Genomic DNA, 23004 nt, shown 5'->3' with positions numbered 1-23004 from the left:
GACAAAACGCTCACTGAGCTTCACGGTATGCTGAAGACCGCTGAAAAGACGCTCAAAAGTGATAAGCAGGATGTGCTTATGGTGCGTGGGGGCAAGTTCAAGAAATCTGGAAAGAAGAGGAATGCTAAGAAAGGTGGCAACAAGGCCAGCCCAACTAAGCAAACTGGCGCCAAATCTGTAAAGAGGAAGGTCAGTCAACCCACTTCTGAATCCGAATGCTTCTACTGCAAGAAGAAGGGGCATTGGAAGAGAGATTGCTTGAAGCTAAAGGAAGATCAGAAGAACAGAACAGTCGTTCCATCTTCAGGTATTTTCGTTATAGACTGTATACTTGCTAATTCAACTTCTTGGGTATTAGATACAGGTTGTGGCTCACACTTATGTTCCAATCCACAGGGACTAAGAAGAAGTAGAAAGTTAAGCAAGGGTGAAGTCGACCTACGAGTGGGAAATGGAGCACAGATTGCTGCATTAGCTGTAGGAACTTACTATTTGTCGTTGCCCTCCGGGCTAGTTTTGGAACTGGAAGATTGTTTCCATGTTCCAAGTCTTACTAAAAACATCATTTCAGTTTCTTGCTTAGATGCTAAGGGATTTTCCTTTTTAATAAAAGACAATAGTTGTTCGTTTTATTTTAAAGAGATGTTTTATGGATCTGCTAGATTAGTCAATGGACTTTATTTATTAGATCACGAAAAACAAGTATATAACATAAATACCAAAAGGGCCAAAAAGGATGATTCAGATCTCACCTATCTGTGGCATTGTCGATTAGGCCATATAAACTTGAAACGCTTAGAAAGACTTCAAAAGGAAGGAATTCTAGAACCATTTGACTTAGAGGATTATGGTAAATGCGAATCATGTTTACTTGGCAAAATGACAAAGCAACCTTTCTCTAAAGTTGGAGAAAGAGCAAATGAACTATTGGGTTTAATCCATACAGATGTATGTGGACCAATGAGTACAAATGCTAGAGGTGGTTTCAGCTACTTTATCACTTTCACTGATGACTTCAGTAGGTATGGTTATGTCTACCTAATGAAGCATAAGTCTGAATCCTTTGACAAATTCAAGGAATTTCAGAGTGAAGTAGAGAATCAATTAGGAAAGAAGATTAAAGCACTGCGGTCTGATAGAGGCGGTGAATATCTGAGCTATGAATTTGATGACCATCTGAAAGAATGTGGAATTCTATCAGAGTTGACTCCTCCTGGAACACCACAATGGAATGGTGTGTCGGAACGGAGGAACAGAACCTTGCTAGACATGGTCAGGTCAATGATGGGTCAGGCCGAACTTCCATTAGAATTTTGGGGACATGCACTAAATACAGCTGCACTCACTATAAATAGAGCTCCGTCTAAAGCTGTCGAAAAGACTCCATACGAATTATGGTTTGGAAAGCCTCCAAATGTGTCTTTTCTTAAGATTTGGGGATGTGAAGTATATGTCAAACGATTAATTTCAGACAAACTTCATCCAAAATCTGACAAATGTATCCTTGTGGGCTATCCAAAGGAAACAAAGGGGTATTACTTCTACAATACATCTGAGAACAAAGTGTTTGTTGCTCGAGATGGTGTCTTTTTGGAGAAAGATCACATTTCCAAAATGACAAGTGGGAGAAAAGTAGACCTCGAAGAAATTCGAGTCGAACAACAAACTCTAGAGAATGCTCAAAATGACATTCAGGATGAAACTCAGAGATCTTTAGAAGAATCTGGTGAGAATCATGATCAATCTAGAAATGTTACCCCGCGTAGATCGCAAAGATATAGATCTCAACCGGAAAGGTACTTAGGTATTTTGACGAACGAGAGCTATGACGTTCTATTACTTGAAAGTGATGAACCTGCGACTTACAAACAAGCTATGACGAGCCCTAGCTCCAAGCAATGGCAAGAAGCCATGCAATCTGAATTAGACTCCATGTCTGAAAACCAAGTATGGGATTTGGTCGATTTGCCAGATGGCTACCAAGCCATTGGAAGCAAATGGGTTTTCAAACTGAAAAAGGACAAGGATGGGAAACTTGAAGTTTTCAAAGCTAGATTGGTTGCAAAAGGTTACAGGCAAGTCCACGGTGTGGACTACGATGAAACCTTTTCACCAGTTGCAATGCTAAAGTCTATTCGGATAATGTTAGCAATCGCTGCATATTACGATTACGAAATATGGCAGATGGATGTCAAAACTGCTTTCTTAAACGGCGTTTTAACAGAAACTGTGTTTATGACACAGCCTGAAGGTTTTGAGGATCCAAAGAATGCTAAAAAGGTATGCAAGCTAAAGAAATCAATCTACGGATTGAAGCAGGCATCCAGGAGCTGGAACATACGTTTTGATGAAGCAGTCAAGGACTTTGGTTTCATCAAGAACGCGGACGAATCTTGTGTATACAAGAAGGTCAGTGGGAGCAAAATTGCTTTCCTAGTATTATATGTCGACGACATATTGCTTATCGGAAATGACATTCCTATGTTGAACTCTGTCAAGATTTGGCTTGGGAAATGTTTTTCGATGAAGGATCTAGGAGAAGCACAGTACATATTGGGCATCAAGATTTACAGAGATAGATCTAAAAGGATGATTGGACTTAGTCAAAGCACTTATATCAATAAGGTGCTTGATAGGTTCAAGATGGCGGACTCCAAGCGAGGCTACCTACCCATGTCTCATGGAATAACTCTAAGCAAGACTCAGTGCCCAAAAACACTTGATGAGCGTAGACTAATGAATGGGATTCCATATGCATCATTGATTGGTTCAATAATGTATGCTATGATATGTACACGCCCGGATGTTGCGTACACACTCAGTGCTACGAGCAGATACCAGTCAGACCCAGGAGAGGCGCATTGGACTGCTGCCAAGAACATTCTGAAGTACCTGAAAAGGCACAAAGATGACTTCCTGGTCTATGGTGGAGATGATGAATTAATTGTTAAAGGCTATACGGACGCAAGTTTCCAAACCGAAAAAGATGATTTCAGATCACAATCTGGGTTTGTCTTCTGCCTCAACGGAGGAGCAGTAAGCTGGAAAAGTGCTAAGCAAAGCACCATTGCGGATTCTACAACTGAAGCGGAGTACATTGCTGCACATGAAGCAGCAAAGGAAGCTATATGGCTAAGGAAGTTCATAGGTGAACTTGGTGTAGTCCCCTCCATTAAAGGACCAATAGCCCTGTATTGTGACAATAACGGAGCTATTGCACAGGCAAAAGAGCCTAGACACCACCAGAGAGTCAAGCATGTACTTCGTAGATTTCACCTTCTACGAGAGTTCGTTGAAAGAAAAGAAGTCAAGATAAGCAAAATTGGAACTGATGACAACATATCAGATCCATTAACTAAACCTCTGCCGCAGGCGAAGCACAACTCGCACACTGCAGCTATGGGAATCAAGCATATTGGAGAATGGCTTTGATGTCTCTATTTAATGTTTTAAAGTTTTAGAGTTTAAATCTTTGTAAAACATTATTGGTTAATCATTCACAATAAATGAAAAGAATTCATTTTTCCATTTAATTTGTGGTTTATTAAATGATGAGTCCCTTCAATTTGACGATATATTCAAGATAGACTGTCAGGACCAGTCCTGTGACTAAGAAATGTCTATCAAGTGAACTTGAATGTCAAAGGTTGAAAATGGTCCCTAGTCGGAGTTTTCTATAAAATTGGACGCATAGAAAACGTTAGACGATTAGAATGCAAGATGACTAGTAGTTCTGTTTCTTGAACTATGTGGACATGGCAATGTCATAATCATTTGCATAGATACTTACTTTGGGAAGACTAGTATCGGACAAGACCTATGAAACTTTACTGTAAGAGATGAAAGTCTGTCATAAGTAAATTTCATTAAATTATTAGACACTAAATCCTCAATACCTGAGTGATTTGAGATTACTTGTTTGAGAACTGGTTGCTTTGACGTTGACCAACCGTCGCACCGTAAAAGGAGGCTATAAAGGCAACGCTCAGGTAATCACCTATCAAACGAAGTCTAATCTCAAGATCGCAAGATTGGGATTGTCCTCCCATAAATCGGGATGAGATGCTTAAAAGTTGTACAAGGCCACTCGGAGAGCTAGAAACTGTGAAATGCATGGCCGTGCTCGGATGAATCATAGGCTATGATTATCTGTTTATTTGATCAGTTGAACTCTGAAACCGAGGAACACCTCTGGACATAATAAGGATGACGACTCTTACCTTATGTTCAAGAGCAAGCATCGAGCGACAAAGGAATTAGGAAATGCACACTTGTCCCTAAGGACAAGTGGGAGACTGAAGGAAATAATGCCCTTGGTCCAAGTATGCATTCTATGTTAAGTCTAATAAATGCGGTTCAGTATTAATTAACAAGTTAATAATTCAGTGAGATCAAGTGAGCTGAATGCCTAGCTAGAGGCCGCTTCAGTTCAAGTGGAATTAATGATATTAATCCACAGCTTACTCTTGACTGAACCCGTAGGGTCACACAAATAGTACGTAAACGGATCAAGTATTTAATGGCATTAGATACTCCATCTATGGATATTCGGAATCGACGGATCTTGGTTTCAGTGGGAGCTGAGATCGTCACAGGCAAGAAATGAATACTCCGGATACGATGATATTGCCGGAAACGGAAATATGGATCGTATCGGAAATATAAATATTATCCAAGTCGTAGATGTTGCCGGAAACGGAAACATGGTACGTATTGGAAAATATTATCGGAAATGGAAATATTGCCAGAATCGGAAATATTGCCGGAAACGGAAATATTGTCAGAATCGGAAATATTATCGGAATCGGAAAATAATTCCGGAAACGGAAATATTAAATATTTGTTCGAAACGGAAATTGATTCCGGAATCGGAAGTATTAAATATTGTTCGTATCGGAAATGAATTCCGGAACCGGGAATTTAATCGGAAGCGTATCGTACGAATTAGCATCGGACGAGGCCTGCCGGACGAAGGCCCAGCACGAAGTCGGGCCATCGCCCAGCAAGCCAAACGCGCGCCACAAGCCCAGCCAAGGCAGCGCCCAGGCCCACCGCAAGGCAGGCCCAGCGCGCGCCAAGGCCACGGCTGCGTGGGCCTCGCTGCGTGGGCTGCTGCTCGCACGCACACGCATGGGCGGCCCTCGTGGCTGCCGTGTGTGTGTGAGTTTGTGTTCATGCATGATTCCTAAAACTATTAGAGTTAGTATATGATTAAATTCCTATTCCTAAAAGGATAAATTAATTAATTAGAGTTCGTATAGGATTCTAAGTTTAATTAATTCGTATCCTACTAGGATTCCAATTCCCTTTCCATAACTCTATAAATACGTGCCTAGGGTCACATATTTTCAGAGATCAATTCAAGTATTCAAAGTGAGTTTTGAGAGAAAAATTCAGTCATATTTCTTACCTAAGAGTGCCGAAAATTCTAGTACCTTAAGGGCGATTCTAGTTGGTCAATCTTAAGGCGGATCCGGACGTGCTGTGGACTATCTACGGAGGGACGACACTTGGAGTCCTAAAGACTTGTTCTTGTTCGGTTCGGGCGCAGCTAGGGAAGGCACGCAACAAAGAGTATGCATCTAAATTATGCTATATGATTATGTGTAAATAATATGTATTCCTGGCTAAATGGTTGTTTCCGCATGATTTATGAATTGTCATATGTATCGTAACCTAACAACCAGAACCTCGACAAGAATCGAGCAAGAAACCTTCGAGATTGAAGGATGAAACCTAGCAGATTGCTAGAGCGGCCCTCCCAAGGGTTTTTTGTGCCCTAGAGGGATTCTGTCTTTCAGTTGTTTTTTGTGCATCTCGTCACGGCTATATTTTGAGTAACCTTAAATTAATTAATAAATCCTAGATTTTGCAGTGAAAATTATTAGGTGCACCGTGCACCTAAGGTATTTTTATGTCCATGTGTGGTTACTCTCACATTTTCTCTTCACATGTAAGGGGAAAATATGAGAGGGTGCACCTAATATGTTCTAGATTTATAGTACGGTGTTTAGATTTGATTTTGATTTATTCAACGTCAAATTTTTCAAAAAGAAAAAAATTACTACATCATGGTCATATTTTGCATACCCTACCTGAAAGTCCTGGATTTGCCACAAAAACTAGCGTAATACAATTTAGTTAACTATGAAACTCAGTGGTGTCATGTAACGATATTTTGAGTGAAAAAGAAGAAACAATAAATACTTGATACTCTATATCTCTACCAAGACATCGATCATTTCATGTTTAATACAGAGTACTTACTTTAAGTCTAACATACAATATGTGATTACTCGAGTTAATACGGTAAATTTGTTCTACGTAATCACACTAGCCATGAAGTGAATGTATGAAATATGGTAACACATAATTTTGAAGAGCACGTAATCAATACCTAGTATTTAAAAAACATAACCACTTTCATTTTAAGGACATGTAAGCAACACTATTTTGAAGACATGTGGCGGACACGTAAGCAACAACATTTTGAAGATACATGACCCATCATATATCTATACCTAATATTTATCTTTTGTCAATTTGCGTATTTTTTAAATTTTGTTTTTGAAGAAGTTCTTCACCTTCTCCTTGAATCTCCAATCCTCCCTTTCAGCTTCTATAACCTCCAAATTTAATTCAATCTAATTCAGCGAATTAAATTAATGAATTAATTTCTTCAATTTCTATTAATCTTCTCCTCTTCTCCCTCCACCTTCCCTTCCAATGTAACTGAAATGAGTTTGTCATTTAGCTCATCACATCCCTTATAAAGTCAACATCCCTTATAAGTACCTCACTTTCAGATACTCACTTGGATTGCATTTCTCATCCAAACTATCAAGGTGCAGTTGAACTTTGCCGATTGCCTCAAGATCTCTGGTGGCTTTCTATCTCTTTCACTCTATTTTAAGTTGAATTCCATTTATATGTTTTAATGAGCAGTTGATATTTTACTGTTGGCTCATGATTATTATTGAAATCAATGTGCGCGCAGAATTCAACAATAAGTTCTTTTATCAAAGGATTGAATCATAAGGTCAAAAAGGGATCAACATGAAGTATTGAAGTATCGAGCAAATGTTTGGCCACCTCAAGGGTTCGCATCCTCCTAAAGAGATCTCATTTTATATTCCTGAACTAAGCATATAGATTTATTAGCATAACTGACAACCATGTTAAACAAGGGGGTGATAGGTAGGTGATCAATTGGATTACAAATTTAGAATTTTGGAAAATGGTTTCAGTTATGAAATACTATTTTCTACAATTTTAGACAGCAAAATTATTGATCCATTTCAGATGAAATCATTCATTTGCGGACTTAAATTGACATTCTCTTTGTAAATATATGCAACTGTAGATAGATTGACGTAATTATGGCTTTTAAACATTATAATGGCAGTTTGTGCAATTGTTCTTATCATTTGTTTGAAAAATGGTAGTTTCTCCCTAAAAAAATAGTATCAAGTGAGTAAAAGCCCGTGCGAAATACGGGCCCAAAAACTAGTTAAAACAAAAAGGGAAAATAAGTAAACCTCTAAAGTCTTTATTCTCAAAAGCTCTTGTACACGGAGTACTTTCTAGTCGAGTGAACTCAATAAAGTATGTTACTCCGTATTTTGAAAAGGCTTTTAGGACTAACTCATTTGTTTTTTTAAATGTCGCACCCCTTACTTAGGATCACACGGAGTATATGTTGTGTTGAAGTTAGATTTTAAAGAGTAAGTTGGTATTATATTTAGGTGGCGAGGTAGGTGGAGAAATGGTAATGGTAAGGTTGTGAATTTATGAGAGAGGACTACATTTGTTGTAAGTTTGTAACGATCTATCATCTGTAGTCTTCAGTCTTCAGTGTTTAGTCTTTAGTCTTTACTCTTTACTCTTTAGTAGTGTAGTCATAGTAGTCAATGGTCATTGATTCTCAAATATGGCGTGTACTTAAAATTTATCTCAATTTGGAAAGATATGACATCACTCACTAATTCATCTTCTCTTTTATTTCCAACTTTATTAGTCTGTTTCCACTCAAAACGCTTCGCTTCTTCTTCATCTCTCTCAATTCTGAATTCTCAATTCTGAATTCTCAATAACATTAGAAAGTGGGAATGGCTAATAGTGGCGATGATTCTGACCCTGCTGTTGATGCAGGCGACACCAAGCTTCCTCCACCGCCGCCCAAGAACGACGCCAAATATATGTTTCTCAAGTTTGTCAATCAGGTAAGAATCATTCTTTTTCTTTTTCTTTTTCTTTTTCTTTTTCATTAAAATTAAATTACTAGTATTCTCATTCTTGTTGTTATAATTAGATAAATTAATAAAATTGCAGAAAGACGAGGCAACCTACCTTAAGGTGCTGCGCAAAGCACCCATATCAAAGGCATTCGAGAAGTATTACCACTCTAACCATATACAGTTTGGCATCAACCGATTCCTTTTTCAAGGCAACCGAATTCACCCTAATTGCTCTCAGACTCCCATTGATGTAATTTCTTCTTCTTTTTCCTTTTTTTTTTCCTATTAATTTTTTAATAATAAGAGAGGCTTTTTTGTTTGTTAATTATGCAGTTGGGTATTCAGGATAGAGATCAAATTGATGTCACCGGCGAGGTTAATGGAGGTGCTCCTCTTAATTAATTGATGTCGTCTCTACTTGTGTTCTCCATTTCTGTAACTCTCTTGATCATTTATTATAGGATTTCGAGTATTGAGAACTCTACAAACTCAATTGATTTAACTCTAGGAATCATGTATTTGTACTCTTAACATTATTCTCTCTCCTCTAAATTACCACTCATGAATTCTGCAATTTACATCTACTGCTTTCTGTTTTACTTGTAATTGATTTTCACCCTCGTATTCGATGATAATTTGATTTTTTTACCATCCTTATAATTTGACTGTATTTTCTTTTTTGGTGTTATTGATCTTAGCTAAGAACACTTTCGAGTGAGTAGTAATCTAGAATAAAATGAGATGATAAATTCTGAATGAAGCAGTAATGTAGAATAAAAAATGAATAAAGGGACAAGAAACCTAATTAAGTAAGCAATTAGCATACAAACTAGAGACTACAATAGTCATATTTAGAACGAGATTGGTAACCACCCACTAATGTAGTAGCTTTAGCTCCTACATCATCTTCCACATTGAGGAAATTACATGCGTGAAATTTAACATACATTACAAATTCTTAGTGCAACGCCCCCAAGCTTGGAACAAAATTGTGGTGAGCTCTCTATCCGTCCGTCTAAATTAAGCTTGTTTTATCTTGTACAATAAAAGGCAACTGAAAACAGAAGAAAAAGCAATGTCTGGAAAAGAAGAGATGAAGAGTTGGGAGGAGCTGTGGATTCGTTGGTGGTAGAAATTGGAGGGCCCATAGAATTGGGATTAAGTCCTGCTCCACTACCACCACTGAAGGTTGTTGGTGAGGTGGTGGTGGTGGTGGGGGTGAGTGGTGTTGCTGTTCCGTAGGGGCTTGTTGTTGGTGTGGCGCTGCCTGTGCCTGTGCCTGTGCCTGTGCCTGTGCCTGTGCCTGTGCCTGTGCCTGTTATGCTTCCTGCTGTACTGAAAATTGAACAAAAACAATCAGTTTACTCAATGACATCTAAACAAACACAAATGTATCAAGTTCTAGCTGCAATGGTATGCAATATACTTAAACGGTTGAACCAAATACGGCAAGTAATTAGTGGCAACAACAACTGAGAAAATACGCAGGGATTTAACAAAGATATACGACTAGTATATACAATTGGTAAGTACAAGTGTTCCTACAATTCAAGTCGAGATTCCACAAAGAAACACGATTAACAAATAATGATTATGATTAAGTTCAAGCGTCATTCAATAAACCAGAAATACAGATGGAGTGTTAAATTAAATGTACAGGTTGATTAGCTTCAAGTCTAGGGGTGACCTTAGTAAACAATAATGTGACATAGAAATTGTAAGAATTCTTTGATCAAAAAGTCATTTACTCATTTGAGTTTCTACTTTCTACCCATGAATGATTCCAACTTAAGTTACGTTTCTTTGTTAGACATGATGTTACGACTTACGAGGTGATACATTAGTAGAAGCTAATTACTCCGTACAAAACAAAACAAAACAAAACAAAACAAAACTAATGTCAAGTTTGTAGACGACGAAAATTGCACATTGGAAAACATTATAACCATGGGAGTAATAACCTTTTATTGAAATTGTAAATGTTATTGTCGACCATTATTGAAAGGAGAAGCAGAAAATACTCAGAAACCAAATAAAAAGCAAATAGGAAAATGGACAAGGTACAAGGTACAAGGTACAAGTGGGGATAAAAGAATTTCCAAAATGGGAACAATGTACTGATGTAGTAGGCCAGGGTCATGCAAGCTCTACTTTTAAATTTTAATGTAGTTGAACTCAAAAATTAAAAATAAAAAATAAAAAATAAAAATAAAAAAATGAAAATGAAAATGGTAAAATAGTGTGGAGGAACCAACTCAAAACTCAAAAGTAGAGAAAGGAATCCTGGAATATTGCTAAACACGGCACGCTAACCAGATGCAATTTTACACTATACGAGACCCGGTGCCCGGTCCCGGAATCGACCCGGACCAATACGGACAACAATTCGAAAAGGCTACACATACCAATCAGTCAATCACCTAGGGAGAGTAAATTGCAAATTGCAAATTGCAAATTGCAAATTAACATCTCTCTGACCCCACTGCTTCTGATTTCTGAATTCTGAATTCTGACCATCACTTTAATTTACTTTTCTTGTTGAGTTTCATTTAATGTTCTAGTTGAGTCAAGCAATAGCATCATTTGAAATTTGAACGCATGCATGCCTTAGATTAATTAATGGGTATTAAATTAGTTAAAGAGATTAGAGTCATAGTAGTAGATTAGTTAAAGAGATAGATAAAAGCAAGATGGATGGAATAAGTAAAGAAAGAGGAAGAGGAAGAGGGTACCTTGGAGAAGAAGGGTATACACAAGATCCATAACTGGGATCTGTCTGAGCAAGTGTGGCAGTACCAGAGAAGTCACATGAAGAAGCAGACATATGATTCCTTTGGTAGAAACTGTTGAAGGCGTATGAAGCATGAGCTTGTAGAGTGTTTGGGAGGAAACACAAACCTGATTGTTGAATGGGCCCACAATCAGCACCACCTGCACAGGCGTAGTCTAGTGCTGACTGTAACACATCGTCGGTTGCTACACTGCGAGCCACGCACCAGACACCCTCAACCACCCTGACCTGCTGCTGGTGTAGAACCAGGAATATGAGCAACACTGTCACTAGTACTAGTCTCTCCTCCATTAATATAACTATAAAAACTACTTAATTGCTACTGTATGTATGTTTTACTCAATTGGTATCTTCACCATTAGAGACACACAGAGAGAAACACACAGAAAAACACACAGAGAAAAAGAGGAAAACAGAGTGAGTGAATGAGTAAAGTAAACAAACGAGTGTATTGTGCAATAGTACAAGAAACAAGCCACAGTGCCAGGGGTGGAATGTGGGATCCACTTCTACTTCAGTTCCAGTCTTAGGATTACTGGCTCGGCTTGGTTTGGCTCGGCTCGGCTCGGCTCGGCTACAGAATCAAATGAAAGCGAATAGTGTATGTGACTGTCGGGTAGAAGAGAGCGTGGTTAATGACTTAATGAGTATCTCATCTGACAGCATCACCAAGGCCATATCAAAGTGATACTCTAATCACTTTCTGACATCTCATCTTCACAATTTACACTCCATTTTTACCACCTTTTTCCACCAATTTGATATGCACAAATTTATGTCAAGGCTGAATTATAATTGGTGGAGTATTCGGTTCAACAGATTTTAATGAATTTGTAGAACTAAGGACACTATTTATTCAACACAAAAGGAAAAGGCACCCGCACCACCTGTTTTGTTTTACAAACCTAAACCTAAATTTGGCCGAGTCAAAGGGAGAACCAAGTTAATCATAATGAGTATTCTCAATAGAGCATTTCATCTTACCTGTCTAAAACAAAAACCAACATGTTTCAAACGGTATTACATGTTCAAGATATACAATAAATTTATAGTACCAGAAGAATATCCATTACCAATTTTTTTTATAACTTTTATACGTTGTACATCACTTTTAAATAAGAATATGCGGACATATTTTACCTTAGTTGTAGGCAGTAATAAGTAGCATCATGACCAATGATGTCTTGGCCTAGTGGTTAAGGCTGAGGACCTGTGAACAATAGGTCTCAGGTTCGAATTTCCCCACCCCCATTTGTAATTTATATTGCCCTTGTGGCTCATACACACCAAAAAAAAAAAGTAGCATCATCAATAGTCATCTTCAGTTAATTATGTACTGGTATCTAGTTTTTCGATGGGCCGGGGCTTCAAAGTTCAAACATTCAGACATTCAAAATACACTAACATAGTACAGTACGTACTACGTACAGTTCAAATATGAGGTCAGAATTAATGTGCAATCCTGCTTGTTAAGTACTCCCTCCGTCCCTTAATATTTGCACCGCTTTTCTTTTCGGGTCGTCCCTTAATACTTGCACCGCTTCTATAAATGAAAATCTTTACTAATATTATATTATTTCTCACACTTACCTACTACACCACCTACACCCTATTCCCTACAAAAAAATCATTTAAAACTCACCACCCCTCACTCACCACTCACCACCCCTTACACATTTCCCACTAACTATATTAAAAAAATACCCCACTATCAACAAACACCCATTAAATTAATAAGTCAATTCAAATATCTTAAACTCCGCACCGGTCAAACTGGTGCGAGTACTAAGGGACGGAGGGAGTACTCCGTAGTCCGTACTGTAGTTGAGTACTCCGTATGACGTACCAGTAGAGCTGTCAAAAACTGACCCAGTCTGTATTTTTAAGGACCCGGACCCGCCCCGAAACCCGAAATTTTGTTAAAATAGGAAACCCGTAACCCGACCGTAGCCAACCCGTTAAAACCGACGACCGATTTGGACCCGTTAATGCCTGACCCAGACTCAAACCTGTTACCCACGGAAATATAACCGATAACAAAACTGAGTCAGCTTATCTGACCGAAAAATGACCCAAACCCGATTCAACACCCGACCCGATATCAACCCGAAATCGATTATAACCCTATGAAACCTGTTATTGACTCAATTCGCGACAACCCGTTACCTGAATTTATACGACCTGTTGATAACCCGATTTGTCATTGACCTAACTAAATAATAACTTAAATCAAGTTAATATTTCTTTTATAATTACCTAATCTAGAACAAGTGAAAAGCGTTAAACCAAATTTAACCAAATTTATAAAAGTTAAATTATAAGGTTAAAACTTGACTAATCCTGATAGCTATCGTACCCGGTCTTAAACCGTGTCCGATAGTGAAACCGACTTAAATTTTAACCGACCCGGTAATTATCCGATCTAAACTTGACCCGACTCATTAAGACCCGAACCCATAATTGTACCCGGCTAGAAAAATACCCGACCCGAACCCGAACCCGACCTAAACCGAAATGGAAAAATAACCCGACATGACCCGACAAATTTTCAACCTGACCGAACCCGACCGAACCCGACCTGAACCAGACTTGTACCAGGTGATAAAATGACCCGACCAATTCATGACCTGACCAAACCCGGACCCGACTCGAGTAACCGTTTTAACAGCTCTACGTACCAATAGACACTAGAGCTGGCAATGGGTTGGGTTGGGTTGGGTCGAAATCAGGTCGACCCATTTATAAACGGGTTGAGATTTTCCCAACCCAACCCGACCTGTTTAATTAAACGGGTTGAGATTTTCAACCCAAATATAAACGGGTTGACCTGAAGTTGACCCGTTTAATTTATTTTCCACTTTTAAGTGTAAATTGACTTGACTATAGAATTGCGAGGTGATGTTTTTGTGGTATATCTCATAGCAAAAAATAATACTTCAATATGTATTTGGCACGAATCAAAACGTCAAATAATTGTTCAATGTTGAAGGAAAAATGAGAAATAAAATCTTTCAAATAACATTCTACATATCTATATTACATACTTGTTTGAACTTAAACGGGTTAGGCGGGTTGTTTCTGGGTTGAACATTTCAACCTAACTCAACCCATTTAATTAAACGGGTTGGATTGGGTTGGGTTGACCCATTTAATTAAACGGGTTGAAAATCTTGACCCAACCCTTTATTATTGGGTTGGGTTCGGGGGCTGGGTCAATTTCTGCCAGCTCTACGTACCAGTAGACACTAGACAGTAGTAGTGGCAAATTACTGGCAATGGTAATTTAGGGCTACTGGTAAATCCTAAAGCCCATTTAATCTGGATGATGTTCAATGTTTAAAGACCGGACTGGATCGTCTGGCACTTGTGTTTTTGCACCTTGTGGTTGAGTTTCTTCAGGCTACCAGCATTGCACTACCTGGGTCCCATTTTTTTAAAAAAAAGTAAAGACCACCTCATTTTAGGTACAGTCAAAATTCATATCCAGACTTGCTAATTTTCAAAATCAACTACAAAATTGTGAGATTTGAAACCTATATATATATCTCTTGCAAGTTGCAAGCCATGTACTCTACTCATTAAGTGAGTCAGAATTTGGTAATTCACAATACGCAATACGCAATACGCAATCTGCAATCTATCTCCAGGAATACTTCAGAGCTCACACTGTCAATAATGTAAATGCTTTAGTTTTCAACATCAACTCATAAATCTACAAATCTATACTCACTCACTATCTTACTTGGACTCGGCTACTACTGTCCAACACGGTTTATTTCTCAAAATTTTCCATGATTTCAGTCAAAAATAAAGTGTCGATGATCCGACACGGGTATTTGAGGTAAAATGAGTAACATAGCTCACTCACCACAAAACCAGACTGCCAACTGATTCATATTCATAGTCTTGAGTCTTGACGCATTAATCCATCCCCACCAAAAATGTAACTATATTTATTCACTTACGATATACCAAGAGTAGTAACAAATTTAACACTTCTTTTCTATCTTTAAAATTTATATCTCGTGAATTTGTAATAGGAAAATTTGGTAATATTAATCCAACCTTTGACCGATTTTCTTTTATTAAGCCCACCTACGACATATTTTTTAATAATCCCACATTTATTACCCAACAACTTTTATTGGGCCCAACATGTCATAAAACTGTTGTAAGCGGCATTATTTCTCTACATGGCAGTACTCTCTCTCGATATATTCAGTCATCATCATCAATTCATCACCATCTCGTTGACTTTTTCACCGATTACCGGCCACTTAAGCCCAATAAAAGTCGTTGGGTAGTAAAGGTGGGATTATTAAAAAATATGTCGTAGGTGGGATTAATAAAAGAAAATCGGCCAAAGATTGGATTAATATTACCAAATTATCATATCTTTTTCAATTATCATATCATCTGCGGATCGCATAGCTTCAAAAAAATAGTGGTGGGATAAACCCACATCACTTCATACAACTAATACCCCCCCTTCCCTTCACACACCAAAAAAAAAAAAATTCCACCAAATATATTTGGAAAAAATCAGTATGGGGGAATTTAAGAAATAGCTCTAAATCAACTTCTCTTTCTTATCCCCTTCTTTTTTTCGCTGAGATCCTCTTCCTCCTTTTAGAAAAGAAATGGAGCAGTGATATTACCAAAAAAAAGGTACCTTCATCAAAGCTTAAGCTTAGCTTTCTCATAAAACAGAATGTAAGCCTCACAGCCGAGGACCTCCTCCAATGTTGTTTCACGAACATACGCGTCACTAGTATGATACCATACAGAACGTCCCCGTATAGTTTCTTCTTCTGATCTTCCTTTTCGCCTGTCACCTCCTCTAACATATGCCACATAATGCCCGCCTCTCATTGATCCAGAATGCTCCACCACTCCAATCAAGTGGTATATGCAATTGTCTCTTTCTGTGGACCTGCACAGAAAGAATGATCATGTTACTAATCTTAATTCAAATTCATCACTACACCATAAATTTACCATAAAGCTAGCATGGGAGAGAATGAACACAAGTTGAATAAAAACACTACTATATTAAGAGACAGTGCTGAAAGACATCCAATAGAACTAACACGCACAAGCTGAAATTCCTTATTCTCCACTATCCAGCAGTTCACTATATCTTACAAAAAAAGTTCAGCCATCTCATATCACAGAACAACTCCCCCTCTTGGAAACTGTCTCACATTATACATGATCCTTAGAAGATCCTCCTTGCCCTCAAAACCTCCCAGAGCCCAGCCCAGCCCATCTACTTTCACAAGGTTCTTGTGATGCATATGATAAACTAACCAGCTTGACCTATGATTTTATATTTTTTAGAGACACTCATGACCTTACTCCGTTACTCGTGCCTAATTCAATGAATGCTTATTTTACAAAGTATTAAGTAATTCTTACAAAAACCTTTAACATGAAACATAACGAGAAACAGTACAAGTTTGTGCAGAAATCCAGTCATTGAAAGCTGAAAGCCTAAAATACAGTTACAGCAGCAGCTCGAATCTTCAACAATTTTAATTGGCACCTTGAGCATAAACATAAAGGGTGCTGGAATACCTTCAGTTTTCTACTTTGTTTCATAATCACCTTAACCTATTGTATGCCTAAGCAGTAAAAATTTATTAGAGAGACTGATTCTGTAAGAGCCGCATTTCATTTTTTGAGTGCATAGTATTTGTAACGGGCAAGTATTCGGATCAAAACCAAGCACTATTAAAAATTCAGTTTCTTAAAAGGTTAGCAACTTACATAAGTGCACCAAAAGAACACATGAGGTTTACATTGAATGATCCCCTTCTTTCACAAACACTTAAACAAAAAAACAATTCATGCATTGACTTGAGAGTTGAGAGAAGAGCTATTCAATCGACATACTTATATAGGTATACCCATACCTAATCCTCTAAGGAATAACCTCTATTTCGAACTCGAATCATCATGTCACAGATCAAAGGAGTATTTTGGCTCTCTTTTCCTACATCAAATATCGACTACAACTGAATAGCACATGCCAAGGAGACATTTTGGTGCCACACCTTTTTCTCTCTATTTCCTACAGAAAAAGAATAGGCTGAAAGACATTTTGTCCACCGCATCTTCAATTCATTCATATCACAAACTCTAACTATATGTATGTGTTCAGAACTTGTACTACATATTGACATATGTATATCATACGCAGGTAACAATCTATCTCTTAACAAGTACTAGATCATCATACAAAAATTTCCGATAGAAAATAGGAATTTACTGATTCCGGGAACCAGGGGAAATACGCCCTTCAAGCAAAGAATACAATACATGTCAACATGTGCTAATAATAACTGGTACATGTCGTGACTTTATGCATCTTTCTAAAAAACACTTAATCTAGATTCCATCTGCATGTATAGACAACTATCAATTGGATGTGTAAGGACTAAGGAGAACAAACAAATAACTGAAGGTACTTAGAACAACAACGCACTTATGAACAGGTAGGAAAACTGAAGGGTACATGTGCTCACAAATAAAATAAAACTCAAACAACTCCAAAAACAAGCATGCACAAAAACAATTTGGGAATAGACTGGCACCTGCAATCCATGTAAGGTCCAAGGTCAATGTATTCCTTAAAGCCAACATGGCCGTTCAATTTACTAAGACGGCCACGAGCATCTTGCGAAAATCTTTTTAGGTGGATAGTCAAAATCGGAGGGATCTTGCTGATAAGTATCCGTTTAGTTGCGTCTCTCATCACCTTAACACACTTCAAATCAACTTCCTCCTCTTCCTCTTCTCCTGATTCATGCTCCTCACTTAGTCCAGACGGCTTCTCTACAGGACCATTATCATGGGTATCACTAGATTTACCATCAGAAGGTATAGAATAAACAGCCGGACCAGAGGCACTAAGATGTGCAGCTTCTGGTACACATCTAATTTCTTCCTCTTGTGGTAAATCTTGGCAAAGCTCATTGGTTCTTCTGGTGTCATGCTTCTTCAAGTTCTCATCTGTATCACTGCTTCCATTGCCAAGACCAGCCAAGGAGTCTGGAAAAGAATGACTCATATGCAAAATTTCAGAAGTCGAACATACATTACTGGACTTGTTTCTCTGGATCAATGCCGTTTTCTGCTGATTTTTCCTCATTCTTTTTCGTCCTTCTTTTACTAGTTTTGAACAGTTCTCACAATGCCAAGCATGCTCACCAGACAAAAGCTCAGGCTTTATGAAATGCGCCAAACAACTCTCTACAGATACTGGTGAATTCGTATCATCAACTTCATCTGGATCAGACTCAGTGCTGTTCCCTGCTAGAAACCCAGTGCCCAAACCATCACTAACCGGGGTATTATTCATACCTGCCTCGGCAGCCTCGGGTTCATTGAACAAATCACCTAGGCCATCAAAACCCAGACTATCTTCTCCATCAACTATAGCTGATGAAGAGATTTCAGCATCTACCTTCATCTCTTCCCCATCCACGGGACCATTTTCCTTGTAGGTCAACAACAATATTTCATTTTCCTGTACCTGCACCGCACGCTCTTCACCCCAATCATCAGCTGTGGACTCCGCCTTAAGATTCACATACTGAGGTTGCTCACTTACTTCACCACCTGATTTTGATGTATCTGGCACAGTCACATCACCAAGATTGTCCCCCTCCATTGTAGAATCTTGAGATAAATTAGCTTCAACAATTGGCTTGGATGTACCGTCAATAGAAATAATGTCGTGGTTCCCATCTTGACTTCCAAAATCTTGAGTGACAGAAAAACCCACCTTCCCAGCAGAATTTGGGTCATCTGACAATGATATTGGCCCGAGATAATCCATCCAACTATTGCAATCAGCTCCTTGGGAACCATCACTTTGGGAAATGGGTTCAACATAAGTCAACCATGACATGCCATCAGCATCCTGAGCATCACTTTGCAGCATTTCAGTGCTAGCATCGTCTGGCTCGACGGAGTTATTATCTTGAGTCATCATAGCATTTCTACTAACCAAGTTAATGGGTCCAATAAAGTCAGCAGATGGAGCACAGCTGGGAGCCTCAGCAAACAAGCTAGAAGAGGACTCACAACTAGTTGAAGTGTTACAACCGCTATAAGCAGTCCCCATATCACCCTTCAAACCACCCTTCAAACCAGAAGAAGACTCGATGCTTGTTGAACTCGTACAATTACTGGGAGCAGGCCCCATATCTTCATTTTTATTCAGTTTAGGGCGAATCCTCCCACCTCTTTTAGGAGGCAGCTTTGTCTTCTTTGCTCGATGAACTGGTCGAGCCTTCTTAAAGAGAGGGTTCTTCGTCGGCACAGAAAGTGATAGGTCCAGGAAAGGCTCATACACAACAGAAGAGTGCCCACATTCAACACAACATACACTGCTTGATGTTTGTCCGCCAAATATGGCATCAACAAATGTTGAACTCACAGGTTTAGATTTCCCATTAGAACCTGCTGATTTTTTTGCATACAAGTCTTCAGAAGACAGCCCATCCAGCAAACAACGCAGCAATTCATGACTGTCCTGCTGCTGATATCCCCTAAACTGAGAAGCTTTTGCACAAACACATCCAAAAAGTGACTTGGGGTTTATTACATTTCTCAGACCTGACTCAGGGCTAGATTCAACAAAAAATTTCTTCAAAGCACTCGTTAATGGACCCACAGACCCTTCCAAATTCAGCAAGCACTCCCGCAGCACATCCATTGCTAGCAGATTCTGCATGACAGAATTGAAAAAACAAGTATTGCCAAGGTTAACCAACCCTCTTACTGAATAGAAGTCTTTTCCATTGACTAAATTGATTGCTTTGCTTTCTTCTTTAACTTCACTGACAACACTACCACTTCCAAACCAAACATCCTCTACATCCACTGAACGTACTTTTGAAGACTGTTTTTTCAATAGCTTGACAATATCTAAGAAAACATCTTTATGTTCACCAATATCTACCAGTTTATCAACAGGGAGAAGTGTGTTGCAAGAGAAACACCACCTTAAAAGTGGATTCTCCAATTGGATCACCAAGGGATGCCGATTTTGTCTCGAATGTCTAAGCGCGTGACTTAGTGGGCTAGTTGGTAAGCCAACAGCTCCACAGGAAAAGTGCCCGCATTGTAAGCAAATCCAAGTGGCTTTATTAGCTCTAGAATCAGAAGCACCCTTCTTCTTACCGTGTTTTCCCTTCCCTTTACAGGCCTTTCGGTCATTCACACCGTCCCTGCAATCTTCGCAGCCAGTGGACTCTGCAGACTCAATTTTTAAAGAAAATTTCTCCAGATCAATACCCTTCTCAAGATGGACACAGGCGTCCCTCTCCTTCTGCAGCACAGGTCCATCATCAGCAGTCACGGAACTCTGATTATCTTCCAAAGAAACAGCGTTTGGGGAAGAGGTAGAAACCCTCTTTTCCTTCTCCTTCTCCTTCTCCCTCTCCCTCTCCTTCTCCTTCTCCTTATGGGCAGTACGAGCCGCCTTCTTTTTAACCTTCTTTCCCATTATGTCCTACAACCCACACAAATCTCTTGTTTAAAAGAAAGACAAGTAGATAACTCCACGAAACTAAAGATAGTTAAAATGAATTCGCAGTGCAATTATAGAGCAAATAAAAGGAGAGATTCAATTCTGTTCTAGTGCAAATGAACTATAACCCGCAAAATAACTGAAACCTAAGGAGTTGAGAATCATCATCATCCATCATAACAGCATATAAACTAGAATCGAGACAAACCCAGAAACATAAATCGAAAATAAACAGTTGGGTACACATTAAAATTCTACAAAAATGAAGGTTGAGCATTTAATAAATCATTAAGATTAAAATTGGAAAGACAGGCCTAAAAGATAGATGTTAAAGAAGTGAAATCAATGAAAGATGAAGATTAAAAGTAGGAAATAGAGGGTTACCTGAGGAAGAACTGAAGCAAAGAAGGTCGAATCACCTGGAAAATATGAATGGAGGCATCCCTCTGCAGCACATACAGATTATAGACAAATAGGGGGGGGGAGAGTACAGTGGGGCAGAGCAGGTTAACAGAAGATGGGTTCGAGCCGGAGATGAAGAAGGGGAAACGCGGCGAAGTGTAAAGTAGCTCAGATTGGAGGCGGAAGGGTCGACCGCAGGAGAGAGAAAGAGGGGGGGGGGGGTTTATCGTTGCTTCTGCAACTTCTGTATTTTATTTTCGGTGAAAAAAACTCCAGCTAATACAAATACGGACTAAATTATTCCGTTTTAACTTTATGTTGTTCAAACGTTGTTAGAAGTAGGGGTGTTCAAAAATACCCGACCTGCATTATCCGACCCGCTGACCCGACACAATTAAACCGGGTAATTTTATAATTTTTCTAAATTAAATGGGCCGGGTACCCGACCCGGTATATTTACCGGGTAGCGGGTCGGGGAATGGGCCGCTTTTTTGTTTAAACGGGTACCCGGATACCCGGTAAAAACAAAAAAACAAAAATTTTAAAAAATAAATATGCGTGTTTTTTAGTGTGTTTGGCTCAGAATTTAGGGTTTCATTCTCAAACAAACAAACATGCGCCGTTTTTGCCTCTCATTCTCTCACCCCTTGATCTCCTCTCTTACCCCCTTCTCTCGCACCGGCACCAGCAACACCGCCGTCGCCTTCACTTCCTCCCACCCCCTCTCTCGCTCAGGCCGCACCAGCACGTACCATCGTCGTCACCTCTCACCCCCTTGATCCCCTCTCTCACGGTCTCACCTCCTTCATCAAGATTAAAGGTTTGAACCAATTTGACCGCTTTACAATTGTTTTTGCAGAAATAAGTCAATAACGAGAGGAAAGGGAAATGGAGATCAGGGGAGTGAGGGAAGTGCTTATGCAACAAGCAAAAACAAAGGGATTAAGCTTAAACGGAGCTTTCTAGTTTTGTTGTTATGTTTTGGGTTTTTTTGTTCTGACTTTGATTTCTAAAAAGAAACCGGGTACCCAGTGACCCGACCCGGGATAACCGGGTACCCGTTATTTCGGTTATTCCGGGTCGGGGCATGGGCCGATAAAATAACTACCCGCATTTCCGGGTACCCGGATTTTCGGGTACCCGTTTAGCCGGGTACCCGGTAATGAACACCCCTAGTTAGAAGGTGCTTAAATCAAATGATAATAATAAAATTTTACGATTTATGAATTCTTGTCTTTTTAATCATTATATTTTTTTTTGCTTATGTTCATCTCTCCTAAAAAAAAATAGATCCACTTTAAATTATCTATTACCACCAATAGCATATCATTTGTACAAAGACCAAACAAATTTGCAACTGTCACAATTTGACTATGCTCATCTAATCTAATATATATATACTAGTCTTATATGCACGCGATGCGTGCAGGATTATAAAAAAATAAAAAAATGTGTTGTTCCAGCTAATCACCACAAATAATAGGCAAGCAAAATTATTGTTTCAAAGTTGATCTAATGAGAATTTAGACATCATTTCTACTTTAAAAAAAATATATCTAAATATTCAAACAATATAATACTCATTCCCGTACACTTTGAAAAAGCTTAATTGTAATACCGAAATAAATAAATTAATTAAAACATACATAGAATAAAATAGTGTGTTTCATTTTTTGTTCTCACATTGTACTTGCCTAACACTCCTCCGCCCAATCAATTTGCATCACATAACTACCATTAATTATAAGAATGTCCTAGATTAAAATCTTCAATTAGTGGAGGTAGCCCACGAAAAAGTTTTGAAGTTTGAGAATACTTTTTCCATGACTCGACCTATTATGTCCATTAAGCTGCATAAACGTTAATCATAGTCATAGTAGATTGAACTCTAATGAAATAACAATTTTATTTTAGTAGCTAAGCAGTCTAAAATGTATTGTGTAAGGTAAGTATTATTACTTTTCAAATTATCACTTTTACCATATAGGATAAGTCAGAAATTATAATTAATCTATTATCAGATAAAACTTATC

At 38.6% G+C, this 23004-nt stretch overlaps 3 protein-coding genes across 6 annotated transcripts in view; 1 reads left to right on the top strand and 2 right to left on the bottom strand.

The window, feature by feature from the left end:
• LOC110799119 (uncharacterized) overlaps positions 1–8811 on the top strand; it is a 79866-nt gene extending 71055 nt beyond the window's left edge. The window contains exons 2-4 of one of the 2 annotated variants that reach the window (XM_056834945.1): positions 8058–8222; positions 8332–8487; positions 8571–8811. In XM_056834945.1, the coding sequence (XP_056690923.1) occupies positions 8109–8222; positions 8332–8487; positions 8571–8639 (339 nt within the window). In that variant the 5' untranslated portion in view covers positions 8058–8108 and the 3' untranslated portion in view covers positions 8640–8811. Of the gene's footprint in view, positions 1–7841; positions 8223–8331; positions 8488–8570 lie in introns of those variants that run through there. The other variant, XM_022004319.2, reaches the window with a different exon arrangement.
• A 175-nt stretch (positions 8812–8986) lies between these two features.
• On the bottom strand, positions 8987–12088 carry LOC110799117 (PLASMODESMATA CALLOSE-BINDING PROTEIN 3). Its single transcript, XM_022004316.2, has 2 exons — positions 10970–12088; positions 8987–9572 (listed from the first exon to the last, which is right to left on the bottom strand). The coding sequence occupies exons 1-2, from the start codon at positions 11317–11319 to the stop codon at positions 9269–9271; spliced, it is 654 nt and encodes a 217-aa protein (XP_021860008.2). The 5' UTR covers positions 11320–12088; the 3' UTR covers positions 8987–9268.
• Positions 10977–21275, bottom strand: LOC110799115 (ubiquitin carboxyl-terminal hydrolase 2). 3 transcript variants are annotated; one of them, XR_008926257.1, is made up of 5 exons: positions 20954–21199; positions 17625–20551; positions 15701–15961; positions 11136–11259; positions 10977–11013 (listed from the first exon to the last, which is right to left on the bottom strand). XR_008926257.1 is itself a non-coding variant. In XM_022004315.2 (4 exons), exons 2-3 carry the CDS (start codon positions 20543–20545, stop codon positions 15706–15708), a joined length of 3177 nt encoding a protein of 1058 aa, XP_021860007.2. In that variant the 5' UTR covers positions 20546–20551; positions 20954–21199; the 3' UTR covers positions 13550–14446; positions 15701–15705. The 3 variants fall into 3 exon arrangements, 2 of the variants coding, with proteins under 2 accessions (XP_021860007.2, XP_021860006.2); XM_022004315.2 differs by lacking the exons at positions 10977–11013; positions 11136–11259 and adding an exon at positions 13550–14446; XM_022004314.2 differs by lacking the exons at positions 10977–11013; positions 11136–11259 and having other exon boundaries at positions 15371–15961; positions 20954–21275.
• Between the last annotated feature and the right edge of the window lie 1729 nt (positions 21276–23004).

Source organism: Spinacia oleracea, chromosome 1, assembly GCF_020520425.1.
Source record: "Spinacia oleracea cultivar Varoflay chromosome 1, BTI_SOV_V1, whole genome shotgun sequence".
Taxonomy (NCBI): Eukaryota; Viridiplantae; Streptophyta; class Magnoliopsida; order Caryophyllales; family Amaranthaceae; genus Spinacia; species Spinacia oleracea.
Note: the sequence above shows the minus strand (reverse complement) of the source record. Positions and strands in the feature narration are given on the sequence as shown.

Bases quoted from the DNA above. Each gene is read 5' to 3' on its own strand.
- LOC110799117 (XM_022004316.2), bottom strand. From the start codon at position 11,319: ATGGAGGAGAGACTAGTACTAGTGACAGTGTTGCTCATATTCCTGGTT. The intron at 9,573-10,969 runs GTACCCTCTTCC...TTCAATTTTCAG, and splicing joins GTATACCCTTCTTCTCCAAG to TACAGCAGGAAGCATAACAG.
- LOC110799115 (XM_022004314.2), bottom strand. From the start codon at position 20,545: ATGGGAAAGAAGGTTAAAAAGAAGGCGGCTCGTACTGCCCATAAGGAG. The intron at 15,962-17,624 runs GTGCCAGTCTAT...CTTTCTGTGCAG, and splicing joins GGACCTTACATGGATTGCAG to GTCCACAGAAAGAGACAATT.